The sequence below is a fragment of the Aethina tumida genome, chromosome 1 (assembly GCF_024364675.1).
Source record: "Aethina tumida isolate Nest 87 chromosome 1, icAetTumi1.1, whole genome shotgun sequence".
Taxonomy (NCBI): Eukaryota; Metazoa; Arthropoda; class Insecta; order Coleoptera; family Nitidulidae; genus Aethina; species Aethina tumida.
In genome coordinates this window covers 55,240,622-55,262,983 of record NC_065435.1, presented here as the reverse complement: position 1 = coordinate 55,262,983, position 22,362 = coordinate 55,240,622, and the positions used below count along the sequence as shown (strand labels likewise).

The following is a 22,362-nucleotide window of genomic DNA, read 5'->3' as shown; positions in this document are numbered from 1 at the left end:
TTGAAATTTTTTGTGATCCCAACATGCTTATCAAATTATAGAATACTCTTAAAATGAATTAAGAGACAGTGACATGTATGTATACACAGTGTGTCTCAGGAGGTGAAATAGGCATTCATTTTCGAATCCTGAAATGATCTTCAGAGGAGTTAGTCCCGTCTAATAAAAATTTAAAAATTGCCACTAATAAAACTCAATTATTTTTACCTGTTAATTTGTTCTTGTTTGTACCAAATTTCACAAAATAATTTTTATTTTAATTATTTTATTATCATTCTATTTTTCTATTAAAAAAATACCAAAATTTAAAATTAGCCGCAGGTTAATCATTTCTGTTGAGTAATTGGGACAACCTCATTCTGTAGTAAAGACATAACTCTTAATTTTTGTAAGCGTAATTGTTTAAATTAACTTATGACGTGTACCGAGTAATATAGAAAAAACATAAATCTGTAATCAGTAATAATATTATTAAAATAAAAATTAAATTGCTGAACTTTGGTACCAAAATAAAATTGAAAAAAAAAGAAAATATATTTTTGTTAGTTAATATAAGCGTTTTATTAGTGAAAATTTTAATGTTTTTCTTATAAAATAAACTGTTTACGACCAAATTATTTAATTTTTTATATACATTGGACTCACCCTCTGAGAATCATTCTAAAATTTGAAAAATTAATGTTCATTTCACCTCTTGTTACATCTTTCTTTAAAACTGCAAAAATAACTTTTATTATTGTTCAGTAATCTATATTCCTTCCCATGATTTTAAATATTTGAAACACTTCGTAAATTCATATTTTCAATTTAATTATTTACACATGTTTTATATGTATAGTTCCTAAACAATAAGCTTCACCTACAACTTTTGTAAACCATTCGAATTTTAGACTTTTGTTTTATTTTATTAGTTCAAAAATGTAAAATAAGGTAATATGTAAAATAACATACATAATACCTTTGTGTATTTAAAAAATGAATAAATAATAATTTAAAAATGTACAACCTTTATTAAATTTAAATCTCGTAAAATCCTTTCCCCATATTGACTGGCACAGATAATTCCCATAATTTTCTCTTCTGTTGGATACAAAATCATCCAAAACATTTTGCACCGACAGAAATAGATAGCAATTGACCAAGTCTAGCTCTTCTCGTCGATGTTATTCTTCAAATGAATGGAAACATCTTATAGTGCTTGATTCCCTTACTATCCTATCGAAAACTCAGGATATTTAATTTTAGTTTTTCCTAAGTAATAAACTTTTCATACCTTTGAAAGTTATTCCACTTTTAAATACTTGAATGATTTTAGACCCACAAGAATTTTATACAAATTATATTAAAATATAAATAATAAAATTACATGTAAAACCGATTTTGTGTAAGATTTAAATTTAAATGCCTTTTAAAAATATATATGCGTGTATGGCAAGTCCCACACGACTATAAAAATTACATTAAATTCGGAAAGCTTAACGACTAAGCAAGTTATTATATGAAAAACAAACATATTTTTTAATTCCACAATAACAGTAAATTTAACGTGTCAGATTTACTTAAGCCACGGTCCGAAAAACATGACGGATTAAATTACAATTATAACATAACAGTGGCAAAACTAACAAGATACATCGCTTGCAATTAGCCGGATTGCGCTTCCTCGCAACACACCAAACGTTTTGCCACATCCGTATCAGCGAACGTAACGGATTAAGAATACTGGTGGCATGGCAAAACAAATGTAAACTACCCATAAACATATTTAATTCAGCAAATCTCGTGGGCGTTTTCGCGTTGCACGGCGCAGAGATTGGAGCATTTCCAACTATGCAGATATCGGAATGAACGGAGCCGTTCCGAAACTGATGGGCATTAATTTTTAAAGGCCGCACGGATTGTGCCGATGTTTAAGTAAACAGAACATGTCGGTTATTCCGCATTCAAATGGAATCGTACGAGTTTCACGATTTTACAATTGCATCAAGTGAAAATCGAATGTTGTGGAATATAAAGAAAAATTCCCCGTCAATTATGTATAATGGCACGAATTCCTAGGTGTGTCTAAATGGTTTCCACGTTAAATTTCAATTGATGAATGCAAATTACGATTGACCAGGTTGAGTGACGTGAAAACGGTTTGGACTGGACATCCTATTAAAGCTCGCTGACAGAACGCTTTGAAAAGGTGTAATCTACGTTGATTTAGAGCAAACACTTATGAACGTCGACGATAAAGCGAATTATTATTCGAAAACTTGTGTTACACCTTCATTATATTCTGCATATTTTTACAATGTAAACGTGAACCGTCCCCTATTTTATAATATTTTCTGTGGACAACTGCATAAAATTGCAAATTAATTCAGTAAATTTAAATAATGGTAATGATGAAAAGTTTAAAAAATTAAGCGAATCCGTCAAATTTAATTTTTACCTATTTGAGAACATTGTAAACCTTGTCGTCAGAAATTATGTTGATGGTAAATTTTAGAAAACAAATAAACTAATACGAAATTATCATGATATTTTCATTTTTGGCACAATTATAACTTCAAAATGTCTTATAAAGTGTATATTACAACAAGAACAACATACTTTTTTCTCTTTATTTTGTTTTGATGTCAATTTATTGAATATTATTATTACATTTAATTAATAAATTATTTTACTTTCAAATGCTTTTATTTGGCAAACTTCAATATGTAATTGTTTATAAAAACTATTAATTTTTAAGTAAATAAACATTCATGTTAATTATTCTTTTTAATGAAAATTAATTACTTAATTAAAATCTGTTAAAAATTAACAGATGCAATTTATATTGCTCACTATCTGTCAGAAACATGACAAATTACAGAATAAAAATGATATATAGTTTACTTGTAGGTAGCTTTTCATTGATTTACATTCAACCAATTTGATATATTTAGAAAATCACTAAGTAATATAATAATATCACAATGTTTAAAATAGCACATTAGGAGCTTTGTTTATATTAAAAAGTAATAATTTAAGAATGAAAAATGTAAAATTTTATTTATAAATTATAGTACTTTTTTAAATTCCTATCTCATGAAAACCTTTCTTCAGGTTAGCAAAAACCTGGCTCAGGTTATTTCCATAATCTTCTCTTCTGGTGAATTTTATGTCATCCAAGGAACAGATGTTACAATATCAGCTCACTAATATGGATGTAAGACATCTCAACTAAGTTCCCAGAGTATTAAGAAAACACTCTTCTAATTAACCAATTCTAACTCTTCTAGTCGATGCCATCCTTCAAATGAATGGAAGCATCTGGTTGTGTTTGATTTCTTCCTTCCAGTCCTTGGTTAAGATTCGTGTGCTCACCGTTAAAGCAACTTCACCATTACTCAGAAAGAAATTATTATAAGTGACTCATTTTCAATGTCAGTTACCATTTGGTTAAAAAAATTAATTATATTAAAATAGTTCAACATCAACTAATACTTTTATTAAATTTGTATCTCATACAGAATCCGTGTTAGCAGAAAGCTGGGATAGGTGATTTCTATAATCTTTCTATAATCGTTTCTGTTGAATTTAATGTCCAAGGAATTTTGCAGCGACATAAATCGCTAGAATATTAAGATGCCTAAGATGGATGCATTAAGGCAAGCCAACTAATTTTCCAGAGTCTGGAGTTATTTTGGAATAAAATAACCCTCTTTATCAATCCTGGTTCTGCTCATCGATGCCATCCCTCGAATGAACGGAAGCATCACATAGTTCTTGATTTCCTTCGAATCGTACCAAAAACTTGCTATATCCTTCCTATTGGTTAAAACTTGTATATCGATCGTTTGGGCAACTTAACCGTCAAACAGACACTATCTTTTGCTCTAGAGTTATGTTGGAAAACTTGATCAGTTCTCGCTCTTCTTGTCCATAACATTCTTTAAATAAATTGAACCATCTCATAATGGTTGATTCCCTTCTAATTCTACCAAAATCTCAGGATAACTTTTCTACTGGGAAAAACTAGTAATTTTACTATACTTTTTTCAACTTACAGTTACCATCTGCTTTGAAAATAGTTCCTTTTTATTGCGTTTTAGCAATAATTCTCAAATAACAATGTCTATTAGGTTATTTTTAACAACATATGTATCATTCAATTATCCTAATTTTTTGTGTATCCAACAGCTTTCAAGTGTCTGTCATCTGTTTCAGTACTTAACTGGAACTTCTATGTGATACATTCAATAATATGCCATTCTTCATGATTTTTTTAAATTACCATTAATTAACGGTTATTAACTTTAAAATCGCGAAGCAATTCATTCATCTCTTTAAACAATAATCTGAAAATAGCTTGAGTACTTCCATAGTGAGAGACTATTAACTGAAAATGAAAACTCATAATTAAATAAATAAAACGTCTCAAGAGATATACAGAATTTCCAAATTTACTTATTCTTCAAATATGCAATCTTCCTCTTACGAACAAGCGAAGTCATTGCTGAAAATGTAATTAAAACGGATTACAGACATTATGACAAATAGTTTTACATAAACTAATATTTTTGACAAATTATTATTCACAATAAATAAATATTTTCTAATGTATAGAACACATCTAAATAATATTGTTTTTGTTTAGATAAAACAATATTAAAACAATGTATATTTTGTATAAGAAGTGGACATTAAAAAGTGCAGTTAATACCGATTATATATTAGATTTCTTCAATTCTTCGTACTTTCAAATTTGTAGGAGTTATTTAATCAATGTCCCATTAAGAAACCTTATTTAATCAATTTCAAGTTTCTGCTCCAATAAATATTAATAAACCATATTGCTTTCAGGTAAGAAGTTCTTCCCGATCACGTTCCTGGGGTCGATCCTGTGGATTGCCGCATACTCGTACCTGATGGTATGGTGGGCGAACATGGTGGGCGAGACGGTGCGCATCCCACCCGAGGTGATGGGACTGACGTTTCTCGCCGCCGGCACATCCATCCCGGACCTCATCACGTCCGTCATCGTCGCCAGGAAGGGCTTCGGCGACATGGCTGTCTCGTCCAGTGTTGGCAGCAACATCTTCGACGTTACCGTCGGGTAAGTACGACACTTTTATCGCCAATCTAATTGGTTTTCTGCGGCGAATTGATAAATTACTCGGTAAAACAAACACCAACGAAAGCGGGCCCGGCTGAAAATTTATTACCGAAATTCGACGTCGTTGCCATCGAAAACTTTCATCCGATCATTAATTTTTTAACGGCTCCGTCATAATTCATAAGGTTTTTTTGGGACGTGGGGGGGATTGTAGAGAAGTCAACGTCGGCGCTACAACAACAAAAGCCCCCCCGAAAAGGCCGGCCTCCGTCTAATTGTGCAACTAGACGACGACGTCGTTTCCAAGGACCCCTTCTCAAGTATACTGAATGTATTTCGCGAGGCGGGGCTTTGTTAATAATTAAACGCCACTTTATTATTCGACGGAAAAGTTTTTGAACTTTACCAACTTCTCGAGGTGGGTGAGGGGGGCGCAGATGTCATCTGCGACAATTTCGACACTGAGTACGGTCCATATCTTCTTAATTGTTCGGACTCGATTACGTCCGGAGGACGTTATTCGTTTTCCGCCCAATAACTGAACACTTTCCACTTAACCATGCAAATGAGTTTTCCTACGAAATAAAGAAGAAAATTTAGTATATTATTTAAGAGGATTAAACAATTATTATATTTTTATTTCACTGAGAGAGTATTTTTTATTCTGAAATTAATAAATTTACTTTTTACCACAATTAACCAGAAAATATCGAAAGATTTCAGTCATATTTTGGGTCCATAGCTATGAAAGAACCTTATGTATTCAAACGAAATCAAAAAATCCAAATGGAGTATCCCAGAAATCATATGGACTGATCTCCAGGCATGTTGAATTTAGTACAATGGAGCAATGAAAGTATCTTTGCATCACATGATACGTAATATGTAAGGTCAGTTGGAATAAGAAACAATTTGAAATACCAAAAACCAACAGCTAAACACGTTGGAGGAAACATCATGGTATATAAAGATAACTTAGCAAATCATATGTTGCCCTTTGCGGAAACTAATTGATCTATAGTTGGGTTTCAACGAGACAACAATTGGAAATACACATCCAGTCTTTTAAAAAATGTTTTTTGAATCAGTTGGCGAATGTTCTCCCATGGCCCTTACAGAGTCAAGATTTTAATCGAATTGAACATCTATGCAGCAAATGGAATTAATTACGATAAAGAATATCACCAACAAAGAGCATGGCAAGTTATACAAGAATAATGGGCAAACATTCCTGTGAAAGTGTGTTGCAATCTTGTCGATTCGATGAATATGACGAATGAAGAAATTATTAAACAAAATGGTTATGATGCCAAATATTAAATAAATAATCAATTTCTAAATTTCGTGTATAAGATATTCATTCACATTTATTTGCATAAATATTATTTCAAATAATGGTGAATGCGTAAAATAGCCTAGATTTTCTGATTAAAGCATTACATGTACAGTTTTAAATAAATACTACAGTGTAATCAATTTAGTTTTCTAAGCCAATAAATTTAATTTTATTTACCTATTATAAATTTAATAACTAAATAAAAAGAGATATTATTTATTTAAATTTCCATCGTCTTGTGTTAATTTATGCTCTCGTCACACACGAATACTGAAAATCAATCAGCATTGACCATAATTAATGTAACAAAAATGAAAATGGTTTTATTCTAACCTAATAATCCGTATTTGTTAATTAATAAATATATTGCTGAAGTATGTATTTCTATTTAAACAAACATATTCAATACATTAAAATTGAATGTAATTTTAAAATCAACATTGAAATAATGTTGAATATTGATGTTGACTAAAATATAAATATAATCTTTGTTTAAAGTTAGTCAGTTCCTGTTAAATTAATTTTAATAAAAACTTAACTAAAAATTGAAAAAAAATGGTGGATGCGATGTTAAAATTACATAAAAAATTAACTACATATTTAAAAATGGTCAATTAAAAGTAGATTAATTACATTCCTGCAAATGATACATTAAACATAAATATGTTATTAATAATAATAATCAAAGTAGTAAACCATCTAAAATGTTTGTTATAATAATTATTACAACTTTATCACTGTAAATTACTTGACAATATTCAACAAAACTGAAATTAATTATAAAAAAGCAATTCCAATTTGATAGCTCAGTATAAATAAATTATCCCTTTTTATGTGGATAATATTATTTAATAGTGTTAATACATAAAATATAATACTTAAAATCGGAGTAATTAAAATTTTATTTTATTTTACGAAGTGAATATGTATTTATGGATATTATATCGTAAAATATTAATTATTCCCTTTAAATATTAAATATTGGATGAAATACAAATTATTTAAAATAAATTCAATGATCGAACAAACACGATTATTTTACTTTACCAAAATGAACTTTCCATTCGACCTAATTAATGGAAATCGAAAGTACCTAGGAGTCCCACTTTGGACAACCGATAATTCCGTGATAAGATCTGACTGATACCGTTAAGGGTATCCGAAATGACCGCGGGATCGAACCGTGTACGAATTAGTGGAACAGCTGAGTGGATGGAATTCTGGCGCCATTGCAACGGCCTCAACTTGTGTAAATGTAATCGATCGGTCGTGTAAATTCTACTATAGTTTCTTATCACACCATCTCCACGCCCGGTGACTGAATATATAAATCCGAGTGGGTAAATGGCAATGTTTAATGTAGGTAAATTATATCGAAGTTTCCTATATAAATTTATGTAGATGCTCGATAGTATTCCGTCCCTTCCTCGCACATTTCCATATTTAGAACTTTGTGTGTGTCTGTGTGTGTGTGTAGAACTGTAACAAAATTAATGCAGAATTCGATAAATGCGAGTATTCGTGCACATGACGAATGATAAAAACGGCACAAACAACGAGCCGCGCTTATCTTCACGTTCGTACATCTTCCTTACGTGTCCTTAACTAAACATTCTGTGCGATCCGGAATTTTAAAAGAACATTAAATGTAGGTCAATTCCGGATTATCTCCCTATTCGATAACTGCCGCCGGCAAAGTTTATTTGGCACTATTCATGAAAAGTTTGCGCTGCGGCGTATGTGCTCGCCGCTTATCTTGTCTGGAAATGCGCTTTTCAAAACGGGAGAATTCCTAAAACTGCTCAATCGTATCATAACGTCGCATTTGTCCGAACAATAATTTGATTTGTCGCGAAACAATGCATCTTTTAGTTTTGTTGCGATGCGATTTCTGGCTTTTGTTACGTCATTTGCGATTTTAAAACGTTGCTGCTATTGGTTTTGTCGTTGGACATCGGTAAAATTTGTGGAAGATAAAGGGTTTTTATAGTCCAATTTTTCACAATGCTTACGGTTATCTAAATTTAAATGTCAAAGAAGATAATAGTATAATAAAAAGAAACATTTCAATTATATTTTAAATAATTTCATGACATTAAACGTGTAAAATGAGTGGCTCAAACATCAATAAGAAGTTCTTACTGGTAAATTAGTAACCATATTTACCTCACTGTTCATCAGTAGATAATTAGTGGAGAACAATCTGATGTATATTTAAACGTCAAAGTAAATAATAGTACCTAGAAAAGAAACATTTTAATTATCTAATTAAATAATTTCATGTACAGTCAGCTGCAGAATGGCATTACCACCCTAAGGTCCAGTTTCGTTTGCGGTCTGAATATGAGAGTTAGGGTGTGGGAGAGAAGGATACAGCATTGTCTTGGTAGGCTGTGCTATACCATAAATTAACCACAAAAATTCAATGAATTTACATAAGTATTTTTAAAGTAAACATCTTGTAAGGTGAAGTAACCCCATAATTTGGGTTGTACACTTGTAACATTTCTAAATAAACACCAATATTATAAAATCGAATGAAAAAGTAACTATTACTCTTATTTTATTTATTTCACATTTCTAATAATAGTGATTTTTTTTCAATTCTACTAAAATTAACAAATACTGATCTGTCACTGCTTTAGTAATTATCCAAAATTAATATTATTGTATAAATGTTCTATAAATTATTATGTTAAAATAAATTTAAATTATTTTATTATTTGTGCTTTAGTTAAAGTAATATTCGTTTCCTAAATTTGAAATATATAAAATTTTAATTATTAAAGACATATTTTTATAGTAACAAAACGAAATATAATATACAATAAAAAAAACAGTTTTTTAAACCATTTGTCAATTAAGTATTGTGTCGGTACAATTGAATTACATCAATAGAATTACTTCAGCCAGTCTCAAAAAATTAGGTAGACATTTTGTTTTAATTAATATATAATTGTATATAATATTTAATCCCAATTATTATTACAATTTTTAAATTCTAAGAAAAGTAGATATCACAATCCACATTCTTATATTTTATATATCGATTCTAATAGATTTCACTGGATTATTTAAAATTTTCTCCGTTTCAACTTATGTTTTCATTTCATTTCATTATGATTAGATTGATTTGAAGACAACAACACCAAAATGTGAAGTGTATAAAATGTTCATTAATTTTGTTTAAAAATACTAAAGATTACTAACTAGTCCTAGTAGTAAATATTTCGTTCGACAAATCCAATTTTAAGCATATTTTCCAAATTTCGGTGGCCCCTCATTTAAATTTTATAACTTACCGCAATTAGTATTCATCCTTTTTTTTACTATATCTGTCCCTTGTATACCTCTTTTTGGTGTACTGGGCGGAGCTTATCGATAGCGGGTCTCATAGGATTTTGTTTCCAAAGTGGTAATGCTATTCTGCAGCCGACTGTACCTACAGTAGGAAAAGCGTTTGACCCGTCTGAATTTCAGATGGATCAAACTCTTTTCGTACTGTATAACACATAGGCCAAAGTTCAGCAAGAAATTCTTACTGGTAAAATAATAACTACATTTACCTTAGAGAAAAAATTACCAATTATCCAAACAAAGACTGTCAAAAATTCTTTATATTTCACCACTATCATGTGGTTATATTGGATTTGTTGTTTTAAATTAATTTTAAAGTACATTGATTTCTTAAATTTTTTTATGTTCATACTTTAAAAAATGGGATAATTATTCCTATCTGCATTTCTACTAAAATCATATGTAAGTTATCTCAATTTACTTATTTTTAACATATTGATATATTCTATACATAACAATAACACAGTACACATTAAATAAAAATATTCAAATCCATCTTAAACTGTGTAATAATAATTTTAATAATAATAATATGTAATAATATTTTAATAAAAAACATCAAAGAGCTTTTAAATTTCCTTTAGTGTCACGTATTAATATTTTCGAATAAATTTCAATTTACAAAAAATTTCGTAATAAGAAAATATTTTTAGGATAAGATGGCACATATCTGAAAATTACGAAATGTAATGCTTAATACTTATAATTAATATATATCATTGCTAACAACAAGCATTTCATATTTGATTTTGTATCTGCGCTTTCCTTTAGAACAATACATTTGCATGTGTCGCACTGTCTCGCATCGGATATATGTGAGTTATGGAAAATTAACGTCAATAAATTCCTGTGTCTACTGTTTAGCCGAAGTATTTGATTTAATAATGTGAAAGGAGGCATCCGCTGTCAAGCATAAACTTTAATTAATGGAACCTCGAACGTCATTAGTAAGTGATGCCGCAAACAATTCACATAGCCCACTGAAATGCAGAGATCTGATCGTTCGAGGGTTACCGCCGTGCTTTGACCAATTTCATAATTGATGTTATTCCAGTTGATCGGTCCACTTCCATTTTGATATTGCCTGAATTGTGACCACCTTCCAGATTATATTTTCCAGGATAACAAAGTGCCTGTTGTTTTGCCGTTGTTCTCTTCACTCAACATGCTTATTTGTGTTTGTTCACTTAAAAAATAATAATTCCAGCAACTGTAGTGGTCCGTTAAAGTCCTTGTGAGCCTCGAATAAAGAGCGCACAAGATGCGAACACAAAAACCGGGAAAACAGACCGGAACTCGGGCCAAGTCGGGCTTGTCTTCCGACATGTCGGACGGCGCTAGAACCGCCGCCGCTGCCGTTGGCTCCCGCCTCGCTACCGAGAATTTATCGACTTCCCGTCGATCGGGACTGAAACATTTCCCTTTTCGCAATTCATGGTGGGTTTTTATGTTCGATGCGGATGTGCCGGAACGATAGACGGTTTACGGTATAACGGGGCGACGCATCCACATCGATGGTCCCCATCCATGTGCTCGGGACGCGTGAGAATGGGGAGTTTATCGGTTTTCGGAGTCTGTTCCGGCTTGATCCCGCGGGAGACACGGCAGAGTCCTAACAACTTAATTATAGAGAGACGCCATTTTTCATCCGGAATAATGCTACTACTTTCTGCTCTGTCAGTATTCTAACTAAAACTTTGCTCATCCATAATATGTATATTGTCCCAATACACTTCCTTCATAATTGTTTTTCCATTAATGCCTAGCTGGCGAATTTACTGCTTCCTCTGTAACACAGTTCCGGGATGGAAAAGTTTTTTGAATACTCCACATAAAATTTATAAATTGTGATCGGCTCCTAAAGCCTAGAGATCGCTTATTTAACAAGCTTTAGCTTTCTTCACTTGAGTATCATATGAGTCATTTATTTGATCGCAGCCTAAAAACTATTTTATGGTCTTCCATTGCTCTCTGTGAATTTAAATCGATTATTTACTAGCGGTCTTTTGCTTATTATAATTATTTAATCACTCGTGAAAGTGTAAGAAAAATTATAATTCAGCGTTACCAAGACCGAGAATGAGTTTACGGCTAAATTAGTCAATCGTTTCCCATTTTATTAATAAATTTAGAGAAACTGGTTAAGTGATAGCTATGGAAAAAATTGTTGTTGACTGAGTTCGAAAAACTGGATAAATCCAATTTTGACTTGCTTAGGATCACATTCACTGGACCACAGAAGAGTGGGGAAAAGTAGTTTTTAGTGACAAGCCTAAAGTCAATTTATTATATTTATATAAAAAAGATGGTTCTGCTTATATTAAATATCCTAAGGAACAAAATTACACTAAAAGTTATATTTTCAAAATTCATGTCTTAAATGGATAAACTTAAAATATTTATTAAAAAACTATTAAAATCAGTACACATTAGGATTCGAATTCGAATATTTTCTAAATAGATAAAGTGATCGATTCACCACAAGAGACCTTTTTCGTAGAGCGTTTAATTTCCTACAAGGCTGTATATTGCGTATTTTATAATATTTATATATCTACGAGTTATAAAATTTAGAAGTAAAAATTTTTCTTAAATACTTCAAACTTTGTCGTCCGATATCTTTTAAATGGTAAGAGTTATGAAAAAATTGTAAGATACCTTTTTTGCAGAGTGTTCAATTTCATATAAGATATATAAATAAAAATTTTCTGTACGATCAAGTAATGGTAAGATATGGATTTTGCCATATGGAACTGAAGAATAAATATAAAACTAAGATGAGGAGGACCTTCCTATTAATATTAATATCATCTTAACTCATCTTTGGATGGCATATTTTAATGGTGTCTAATTTTTCAGTGTCGGAAGTTAAAAAAAATAGTCGATTTTTTTGGCCCACCCTAATACCCACAGTGGAACATGATGGCCTTTCAATTATGCTATGGAGATCCTTCAATTATTCTGACGTAGACATCCATAGACTAATTTTTGTACAAGAATATATTAAACAACAATTTGTTTCCATATATTGAAGAAATCATGCTCTTAATAAATGTGTTTCAACGATCCCAAACACAAATCCAAAATTATAAGGCATTGATATTGTTTTCCCCGGCCCAATCTCCACGCATCAACCTTATACCTTAACAAGTTCGACACAAAAATTTTATAAATTTAAATGAACTCATCACAGCAACAAGAAGAAATATAGACTTGTATATTCGGAAAATGGTTGAGTCTATGCCAAGTGATGGATCAAAATTATAACACTAAAAAGGATATTATACAATGTTACACGTTAATGTTAAATTAAATAACACAAATTTAATCATAAAAAATCCCTTAATCTTTATATATATATATATATATATATATATATATATATATATATATATATATATATAAATATATATAGCTCAATTCATGTAACATTTTATAGCATAAGAATATAGTAATTTTTATAATACTATATAAAACAACAATAGTAAATTATAAATATTTTAAATAAAAGACTTATGACTAAAATATTAAACATTTTAAAAAGTTCTTATAATAATGCCCACTACCGTAATGCGACAAATATTTAATAAAATAACAATAAAATTACTTTGAATTTAAAATTAGTACTAATTAAACACACTGATTTTAATTGGAAACAATAATTATGATCTATCAAAAATATAAGTACTTCAAACCAAATTAAGAAACACATTACACAAAGAATTGCTTGACTTTCACCGAACAATAATTTCTCTACTTCACATAAGAACCACACACATAGAGGTAATTCGGTAGGATTTTGAGACCTAATGGAAATAAATGTGTTTGATTGGTGTAAAATGCTGGCCCGTTTTCACCATTACCACCTCAAAATTGGACTGTTTATCACACTCTAACCGACAACAATTTAAGCTCGAAAATAAAGTACAGGTTGATTCGAACGCCGATATGTTAAATGAGATTTATCTGATGGTAAGTAAAGTTCAAACGGTTTTAAGCGATTGATTAATTATTCGCGCTCGGAACGCACACTGCGAGTTACTAATGAATTTTAACATAATTAAATAAACCGTGCTCGGATGGCGGCAGCGTAATAAATGGACGCAGCGAAAGCGCCGTTGTCCAGATTATCTGGAGTAATTAGAAGGACCGGAAAATGCTTTTATTGAATGATTCGCGGAACGCTGCAATCGAACGTTGTGCCGTATTGAAAACGGAATATCGTTTCGGTGATAACTGAGACCGTGCTGTGCGCTGTTTAAACCGTGCCAAACGAAATAAATTGCTTTGTTAACAAATAAATCTTGTCATGTGTTTGGCTCGAGAAACACAATTTCCTCGATTAGCGAATTTAAACAGTTGCCTTTATCGATTAGCGCTCGGACTGGTTTCGTGCAAGAAAATTACAGAAGCGGGTCGTTCGTCGGACGGCTGGTTCGTTTTCGGTTTGCCCCTTGCTCTTTGCATGCGTTTTAGAGCCAATTATGGGACCCTCCGGCATTTTCGCTTGCTTTTATTGCCGCCTAGTAGGACTTCCTGCTGCTGTTCGTTGTTTGCACCTTGCACCGAGTCGGGGCCGGTTCGTCGAGTCGATATGTTTCAGTATGCCGACACTCAATCATTCGGCGATCAGATGTGTGGTTAAGGGGGTTGGTTGGAGTTACACGAAATCCAAAGAAGTTGCACGAGACGGCTGAATTATGTTATTCCTGTTTATTAATTTATTACGCAAGGCTTTGACTTGTTTACGTTTACTGTTCATTTTCAATTAATGATACATTCAGCACGTCCGAATATTCACACATCATCTTGAAAAAGCACAATGCTGATGCACAAGTGTTAAAAAAAAATTATAAATAGAACAATTTTAGTTTAATTACAGAAGAATTAGAGACTGTTAAAGTAGATCATAAGCATGAGTCAGATGGTAAAGTAAGTTTTGTTTGCAAATGTCAGATTTTTTTAGAAAAATGTAAGTAAGTACTTTTCTTCTCATGATTGACAGTAATTTATTTTGAGATTAGTCACTAATTTGTCAGTATAAAATTATAACAATTATACTATTAACTAACTCTCAATTATTGACAGCTTATTCACCACAAAAAATCATATCTGAAAGCCAACTTTACCATTACCCAAAGACACATTCTAATTCACATTTATCCAGAATTTCGAGACTACTAGTAAACTAATCTCACATCTTTTCTTTAATTATTTTTATATACTTTAATGAGCTTACCTCCTCATCACTGTATATATATTTACAAATTTTGAAAAAAAATAACGAAAACATTTTGCTAAATTTTATTCCCAGCCTTCTTATCAAGTTTAAAAAGATTTTGATACGAATTTCAAGTTTTCAATTATTATTGAAGAATTTCTTGACAAAAAACTAATCCCACATCTTTTCTTTAATTTTTTTATATACTTTTCTGTGCTTAACTTCTCATTCATATATAAATTTTGGAACAATATCCAAAACACTTTGCTTTTATTGCTGTCTTCTTATTAAATTCAAACAGATTTTGAGACAAATCTTCTTTTTATATACTTTTCTGTGATTATCTCCACATCCCTGTATATATTTAATAAATTTTGGAAAAAAATTAAATAAAACATTTTGCTAAATTTTATTGCCAGCCTTCTTATTAAGTTTAAAAAGATGTTTATACAAATTTAAACTTTTCAATTATTATTGAAGAATTTCGAGATAGTGAATTAATTTGACATATCCCTATATATATTTACAAATTTAGGAAAAAATTAAATAAAACATTTTGCTAAATTTTATTGCCAGCCTTCTTATTAAGTTTAAAAAAATTTTGATACTAATTTCAAGTTTTCAATTATTATGGAAGAATTTCGAGACAAAAAAACTAATCCCACATCTTTTCTTTAATTTTTTTATATACTTTTCTGTGCTTAACTTCTCATTCATATATAAATTTTGGAACAATATCCAAAACACTTTGCTTTTATTGCTTTCTTCTTATTAAATTCAAACAGATTTTGAGACAAATCTCAACTTTTCAATTATTATTTATATAAAATGTGTTTTTATATATTGTGGTGCTTTATGTCATGGTTTGAATTAAATTTTCAATATCTGTAATTTTTTGTATTAGGATTACAAGTTTTCGACCACTTTTATACAGATTTTTTAGACAATAAACTAATCTTATGTCTTTTCTTTACTTCTTTTTATACACTTTTCTGTGGTTATCTCCTCATCCCCTTAACACTCTCTTATAACACTGTGTAATTGGTATTTCATTTAGAAATAGTTATATAAACACAAATATTTGTGCAGAATTATTACTGATTTAGTAATTTAGTAATTGTTTCAACTATGAAACACATAAATATATTTATTAGGCTAAAATATGTGATTTTACTCAATTTTACTCAACCAATTTAAATATGAATATGAATAAGCAATCTTAAATTAAATACTCATTTGTCTAAGATCTGATATATGATTTATATTAATGTTTTCCAGAAGTGCTTTCATATGTCTGACGGGGGACTGGTGCAGGAAAGTAAATGTGGATGTGACTTTCCATAATTTAAAAAATTTAAATGGCAAAAATAAGAAAAGATCACAGTTTTCAAACTTCTTTGAAAGCATTTTCTTATTTCATTTTAATAGGTAGGAACCCCCAGAGCCGAGCATTTTCTTGTCTCAACCAGCACGGGCATAAATCACGATTCCATAAATAAAGAAAACGCTTTTAAGAAATCAGAGAAAATTTCCGCAGTACAAATAAACAGTTTAAAATTTATGCACCGACCGTCAGAAATGTCAAGCAGGACTATGAAATATTAATCGATCCTCGGGAGGTAGCATTGTTCGCCGAACGGTAACGAACATAAATTTGACTGACCTGGGGGGAGAGAAAAAAAAAGAAAGAGAAAAGGAAACACTTCTCTGGATGATTTTTCCGTTTGGTCACGACCTCACGCGACGAATAAATAATGCCGCTCATAAATTCAAAGTCTCGCACTGTATCGAGTGATCAACTTTTTTTTTTATTTTTTCTTTGCTTCTTGTCGTTTCGTCGCTGTCATCTGATATCTGGAAAGGGTCAGCGGAATATTTAAGAAAGAGAAAAAACACCGGCGAACAGGGCTTATCACGACATTATTTCTTTTATTGTGCGCTTTCGTTTCGTTATCGTACAAATCTCGGGGCTGAATTGAGTTGTAGTTGTTTTTGGAGAAGCCATGGTCTCTGGAGAATTAAAATATTCACAATCTATGGTGTCTTATCTGGCATTTTGCAGCAACACCTCAATACAAACACTAACTAAGTTTTTTTTGAGTGTTTACTGCTTTCTTTGTCTTGAAGTGTTTGTCCACTTTCGCATACAAAAACAAAAGAATGCAGACCCCGCCTCGATTAATAATTCAAGAAACAACAAGAACCACTAAAACTTCCCGTTCTGGAACCGGCATGCGAAATTTTGCGCCGCCGAACACAAGTGGGCGTTATCAATGTAATTTGAGCTATCCTGAAAAGTCCGGACCACACGCGAGCTCCAATTGAGTACTAATGCTCATTTTGAAACGATACAATTTTTTTACACGTTCCGCGCACGCACACGTGTCAATAAATGTGGTCGGCACACACACGGCACTCATTAAAGGCGGCCCAGTTTTCTTTTTTCTATAATGACCGTTTAGATTGTCCAGACAGATTCTGAAACTTATTAAACTCTGAAATGCGATCGACGAGATACGGATTCAAATTAAAGCAAAGCAAAAACAGATAAGATCAATTTTAACGTTGAGTTATTGAAATAAAGGGTCAACTTTGTTTACTTTAAGTTTGGGCAGTTTTCAGAAAACAATCGCTGCAACTATCTGGTAAATTAAGTTAATCCAGATAGGTAATTATTTTCTGGCCATTGTAATCTAAATCAACTTTAACTCCAACCAATTATGCCATCTTATGGCAGTGTAATTGCACTTATTAAATCTCGAATTCAATAATTTAATGACGTAACTGAGAGTCATCATTCAATAATACTTTTTTATATTTTCAGGTTACCAGTGCCTTGGTTGCTATACGGCATCATCTATGGGAAGCCCGTGGAGGTAAACTCCGTGGGCATGGTGTGTTCAATCACGATCCTCTTCATGATGCTCATCTTCGTAATAATGTCCATTGCCTGTTTCCGATGGAAGATGAACAGGGGCCTGGGCTTTACCATGTTCCTGCTCTACTTTGTCTTCGTAGCGGTCTCCCTCATGTTCGAGTACGAATACATCGTGTGTCCCGTTTAAGACTCGATCCATCTTCAAGCGATTAAAAATAATAGCGTAGCTAGTATGTTTATGGATAGGTAATCAACTTAAGAATCAGTACAATTTGATCAAACATCAAATGATAAAGTTAGCAAAATCAAATATCCCCTTGACACAGTTAGTTCTTGAGTTGATTACCTGTTTACTAGGTGAAAAAGAGTCGGTGAAACACGTGATGATGATAAACTTGGTTGCTCTTTGAGAGAGAATTGGTGCTAAATAATGGCTAAAACGACCCTAGCTACGGTCCTGTCCTGTATGGCTTGAAGAAGACGTAATCTAATGCGATCACATTAAACTGGAGCTCTCGAATAGTTTTTAGAGACCTAGAGATAATGTACTGAAACCGTGCAGAAAATGAAACACCCAACTATTATTATTGTTATATACAGAGTGATCAGTGCTTTGGAAGATACTTATTAAATTAACAATATTTCGCGTAATTCGTAATCGTTTTAATATAGATCAATTAGAAAAAATTGTAGGTATTGATTTTAATGGCAATAACTTGGAAATGAAGTAACTTTCGAGGCACTTAATTTTAAACAATTGCCAGCATGAAGGCATTTTTTACGAAAGTGAAATCTCGGATTCTAATTAACATATCAAAATATAATTTAAACAGAATATGAACGAAATAAACAGTCCACTTTCCACATAACCATTAATAAAAATTAATATGGCTAAAATTCAATTGTATCATTTTAAATAATATTTACACATGTTCAACTAGAAACGTTAATGATTTATAAAAATAGTTACAAAAGTAAAAAATAATAAAGTACTAGCACTGCCTGTATACGCTTTTATTTAGAAGTGTGTATGTGAAGCGATACTAAATGTTCTCGAATATAAAACAAAAGTATTAAGTGGACTGTTTAATTCATACTTAAAAAAACAAAAAACATTGCACTTGTTATGATCCACGATCAAGCCTAATAATTTCAATTAACATACCAAAATTTAATAATAACGGAATCCGAGTTGTTTGCAAACAAAATAAATTGGTGTTCATCGATAAATGCACAAAAATTGTATCGACTTCCATTATTAGACTTTTGAGATAAAAAAATATTGGATGTTTAAAAAATAGTTAATAGACTTTTGTATGAATTGAATTAATGTCGAAGTGTTAGTGTTCATTGTTCACTGAATCAAAGCACAAAAGTACAGATTCTAAAATTTGTACTGAGTAGAAAATTTTTGTAGTTTGTGAATAATATTTTTTGAACATCCTGTATATTAGAAAAATAGTAGTTGCCCCTTGGCCATAAAGCAATAACCTCTTTATCAATAGATTTAAAACTTTTTAAAAGTTTTTTTTATAAAAAATACGATGGGGGCATGTGTATCAGATATTATAAAACGAAAAAAATAGTAAATTTGAGAGTAGGTTTTATAATTTTAGTTTTAATAGCGGTTTTATGAATAAAATAGGAGATTTTTTAAAATGAAATAATTAATATAGTGAAAGATGTGGGAGGACCTTTAAATTTAAAGTTAAAAAGATCGTTGTAAATTTGGTCAACATGAACTTTCGACTGGCGAAGAATACCTCAATTGTATTTAGAACTTAAATAAGAATTGAATGTTTTTATTCAAACATGTCTAAAAATTTTAAAACGGGCAAAAGTTATGTCGGCCAAATTTAGGTAAGTGACCACACAACTTCCCGAGTTTGCAATGTAGTTTTAAAATTTAGTAAAATACATTATACATATCTAGTTAGGGTTTGTAGATAACTAAAAATAACTAGACTTTAGTATTAAAACGGTGTGTAGAGAAGAAATGTACATAATATTAATAAAAATAATTGTTTAGGCACTGAGATCTTACTTGGGATGTTCCATACCATATTCAAAACCATTAAAAAAGGAAGGCAAGAAAAAGAATAAAATTTGTTTAAACCGTAAATTGGATACAAAACATTATTCTAAAAGAACCGTGCGCTTTTACTTTTTAAATGACTGAGTCAACTATTGGAACATCTTGGAGATCTAATGCAAAAAGTGCCTATATGTTAATTTATTTTTAACCTATGTGATATATACCATAGAAAAGCGTACAGAATTGTTAACTTCAACATACTATACACTTTAAAAATAATATTTTTAAAAAGTAAAGTTACACTGAAGTTAACTGACCTTACATTTCTCCAATGAACCCAAGCTCGTTGAGTACCTGATGTATTGTTGTTACGGGGTCTCGGAGTAATGGTTTCTATCACTGACTTAATTAATAAAGTGTATTTATTTACTAATTTACGACCTAAGTATATTAACGATAAATACTGACAAATTAAAATTGTTTATAATGATACTTCTTTCAGACCTCGTATATTTTCCAAATATATCTTGTTGCATTTATTAAATATATTTGTGCAATAAATAATTGTTATCGATTAATATCGCTGTTTAAAAATATTATAGGCACAACAATACGGGTATTATTGACAATTAGGAGTTTCAAAAAATGCAACTCAAATAGAAACTGTCCATGTTTAGCTTATGAAAAACACGTTATTACTTTCACAATATAGAAAATCTCCCATATTTATTATACCTGATAATTTGTTGTAAGATTCGCTGGAGTTCATTGGAAGAAAACGCCAATTTTCGCTGCTAAATACCTCTAAAACACAATTATTGCTTTTGTACAAAACTCGTACTTCTTGTAATAATGAATGTGACAATTTTACAACAAAAAAGTAAACGATGTTTATATAGCACAATTGTACAAAGAAAAATATTATTTTATAGATGACTCATGGACTTCAAAATGCACTCTGGCATAAGCCTACAAAAAAAACAATGATTACTTTTGTGGTAAATTTTTGGATTGCATTTTGATTTTCATGATATATAATTTATGTTTATATGTGAGAGATTTATATAGATAAAGTGTAAAAATCGAATAATTTAAACTTAAACAGAACTGTCCACTTCATTTAAATACATATCCCTTGTTATGTTATTGTGATTCTTTAAAAGTACGATGTCTAGAAGTGGTAAAGACAAAATTATCTGAAAAGTATTACGTAAAACACTTGACACGGTATGGTTATTAAAGAAAATTGTTGGCATCAAATATTTTTGTGTTATCTGCTTCTAATGGACATTAGTTAAATTGTGATCTAAAGATGTATATGCACAATTTTTTTAAATCACTAGCAAAACATTAGTTATATTGCTATGGACATACATGTGCTTAAAAATGCGATGAACTAGTTACTTAAATAGTTATTATTTTTAAGTACTTAACTTGCCAAAAACAGTGTAATGCATATAGTTTTACTTTGTACTAGAGTAAAATCTATCTGCGTTGGAGTTTATCTAAATACTCTCTAGAATATCTATAAACAAAGTTTAATAAATAAAAAGGTAACATAATACTAAAGATACTTACTATAAAGTTTTAATTTATTTTTCGAGGGTTAAGTAATTCAAAATTTCAAAGCGAATAAGATCAGTAGTGAACAAGCTTATCTTATTTTATGTAGATACATTTATAAAATGGCTAAAATAATCAGACTGATTTTTTATGATTTTTTAATATTTCGCACATTGATGTAAACTTTTTTATTGCTGATCTTATTACACATGTTTATCAGATATATGACCAATAAAATTTTCCTCATAAACAATCTTAACATAAAAATACGAATGCTTCATTGACAATCAATTGAGTCATGAATCTGTGCATTTTCCAAGGATAAACCGCAAATCAAAATATAAGTTTGACAATATATACAGAAACGAGAACGACAAATGATAATTTTATTGGTTTTATATTCAAACCACCAAACAATATTGTACTACAATAATTTTATGCATAGATTTGAAAAGTAATATATAATACTATTGCTCGACATGGAACACTCAAGGCTGTTAAATCACCTTTTCCTGTATACCATCCATCTTAAATGTATAGCTTGAATATGTTTTCTTTTGTAAATAGTCAGTTGTTAATGAATTCTAGAATTTTTTTACAGCCTTGCCTGTTCCAAACATATAACAATTGCAAAACTAGTCCAGTAGGATATAGGCATATCATATTTCAAATTTTCTGCTTGGATATTGTTAATCTTCTAATACTATTATATATTAAACACTTATATTTTAGATTTTAGAGTAAACATAGGAACTATACTCAAATATTGTTATCATATTGTGGATATATACTTATATCTTGTTGAGAATTAATATAATTATTAAATAAAATTGTTTTTCTTTGTTTAATTTCGTTATTTTACTATACCTTGAAGGAATATTTTTTG

General features: G+C 30.6%; 1 protein-coding gene across 5 annotated transcripts in view; it reads left to right on the top strand.

The window, feature by feature from the left end:
* Window positions 1-22,338, top strand: part of LOC109602724 (sodium/potassium/calcium exchanger Nckx30C) — an 80,717-nt gene extending 58,379 nt beyond the window's left edge. For all 5 annotated transcript variants that reach the window (XM_020019193.2, XM_020019185.2, XM_020019178.2 and 2 more), the window contains 2 exons: window positions 4,834-5,086; window positions 17,825-22,338. In XM_020019193.2, coding sequence (XP_019874752.1) covers window positions 4,834-5,086; window positions 17,825-18,065 — 494 coding nt within the window. In that variant the 3' untranslated portion in view covers window positions 18,066-22,338. The remainder of the gene's footprint in view (window positions 1-4,833; window positions 5,087-17,824) is intronic.
* Window positions 22,339-22,362: the final 24 nt, after the last annotated feature.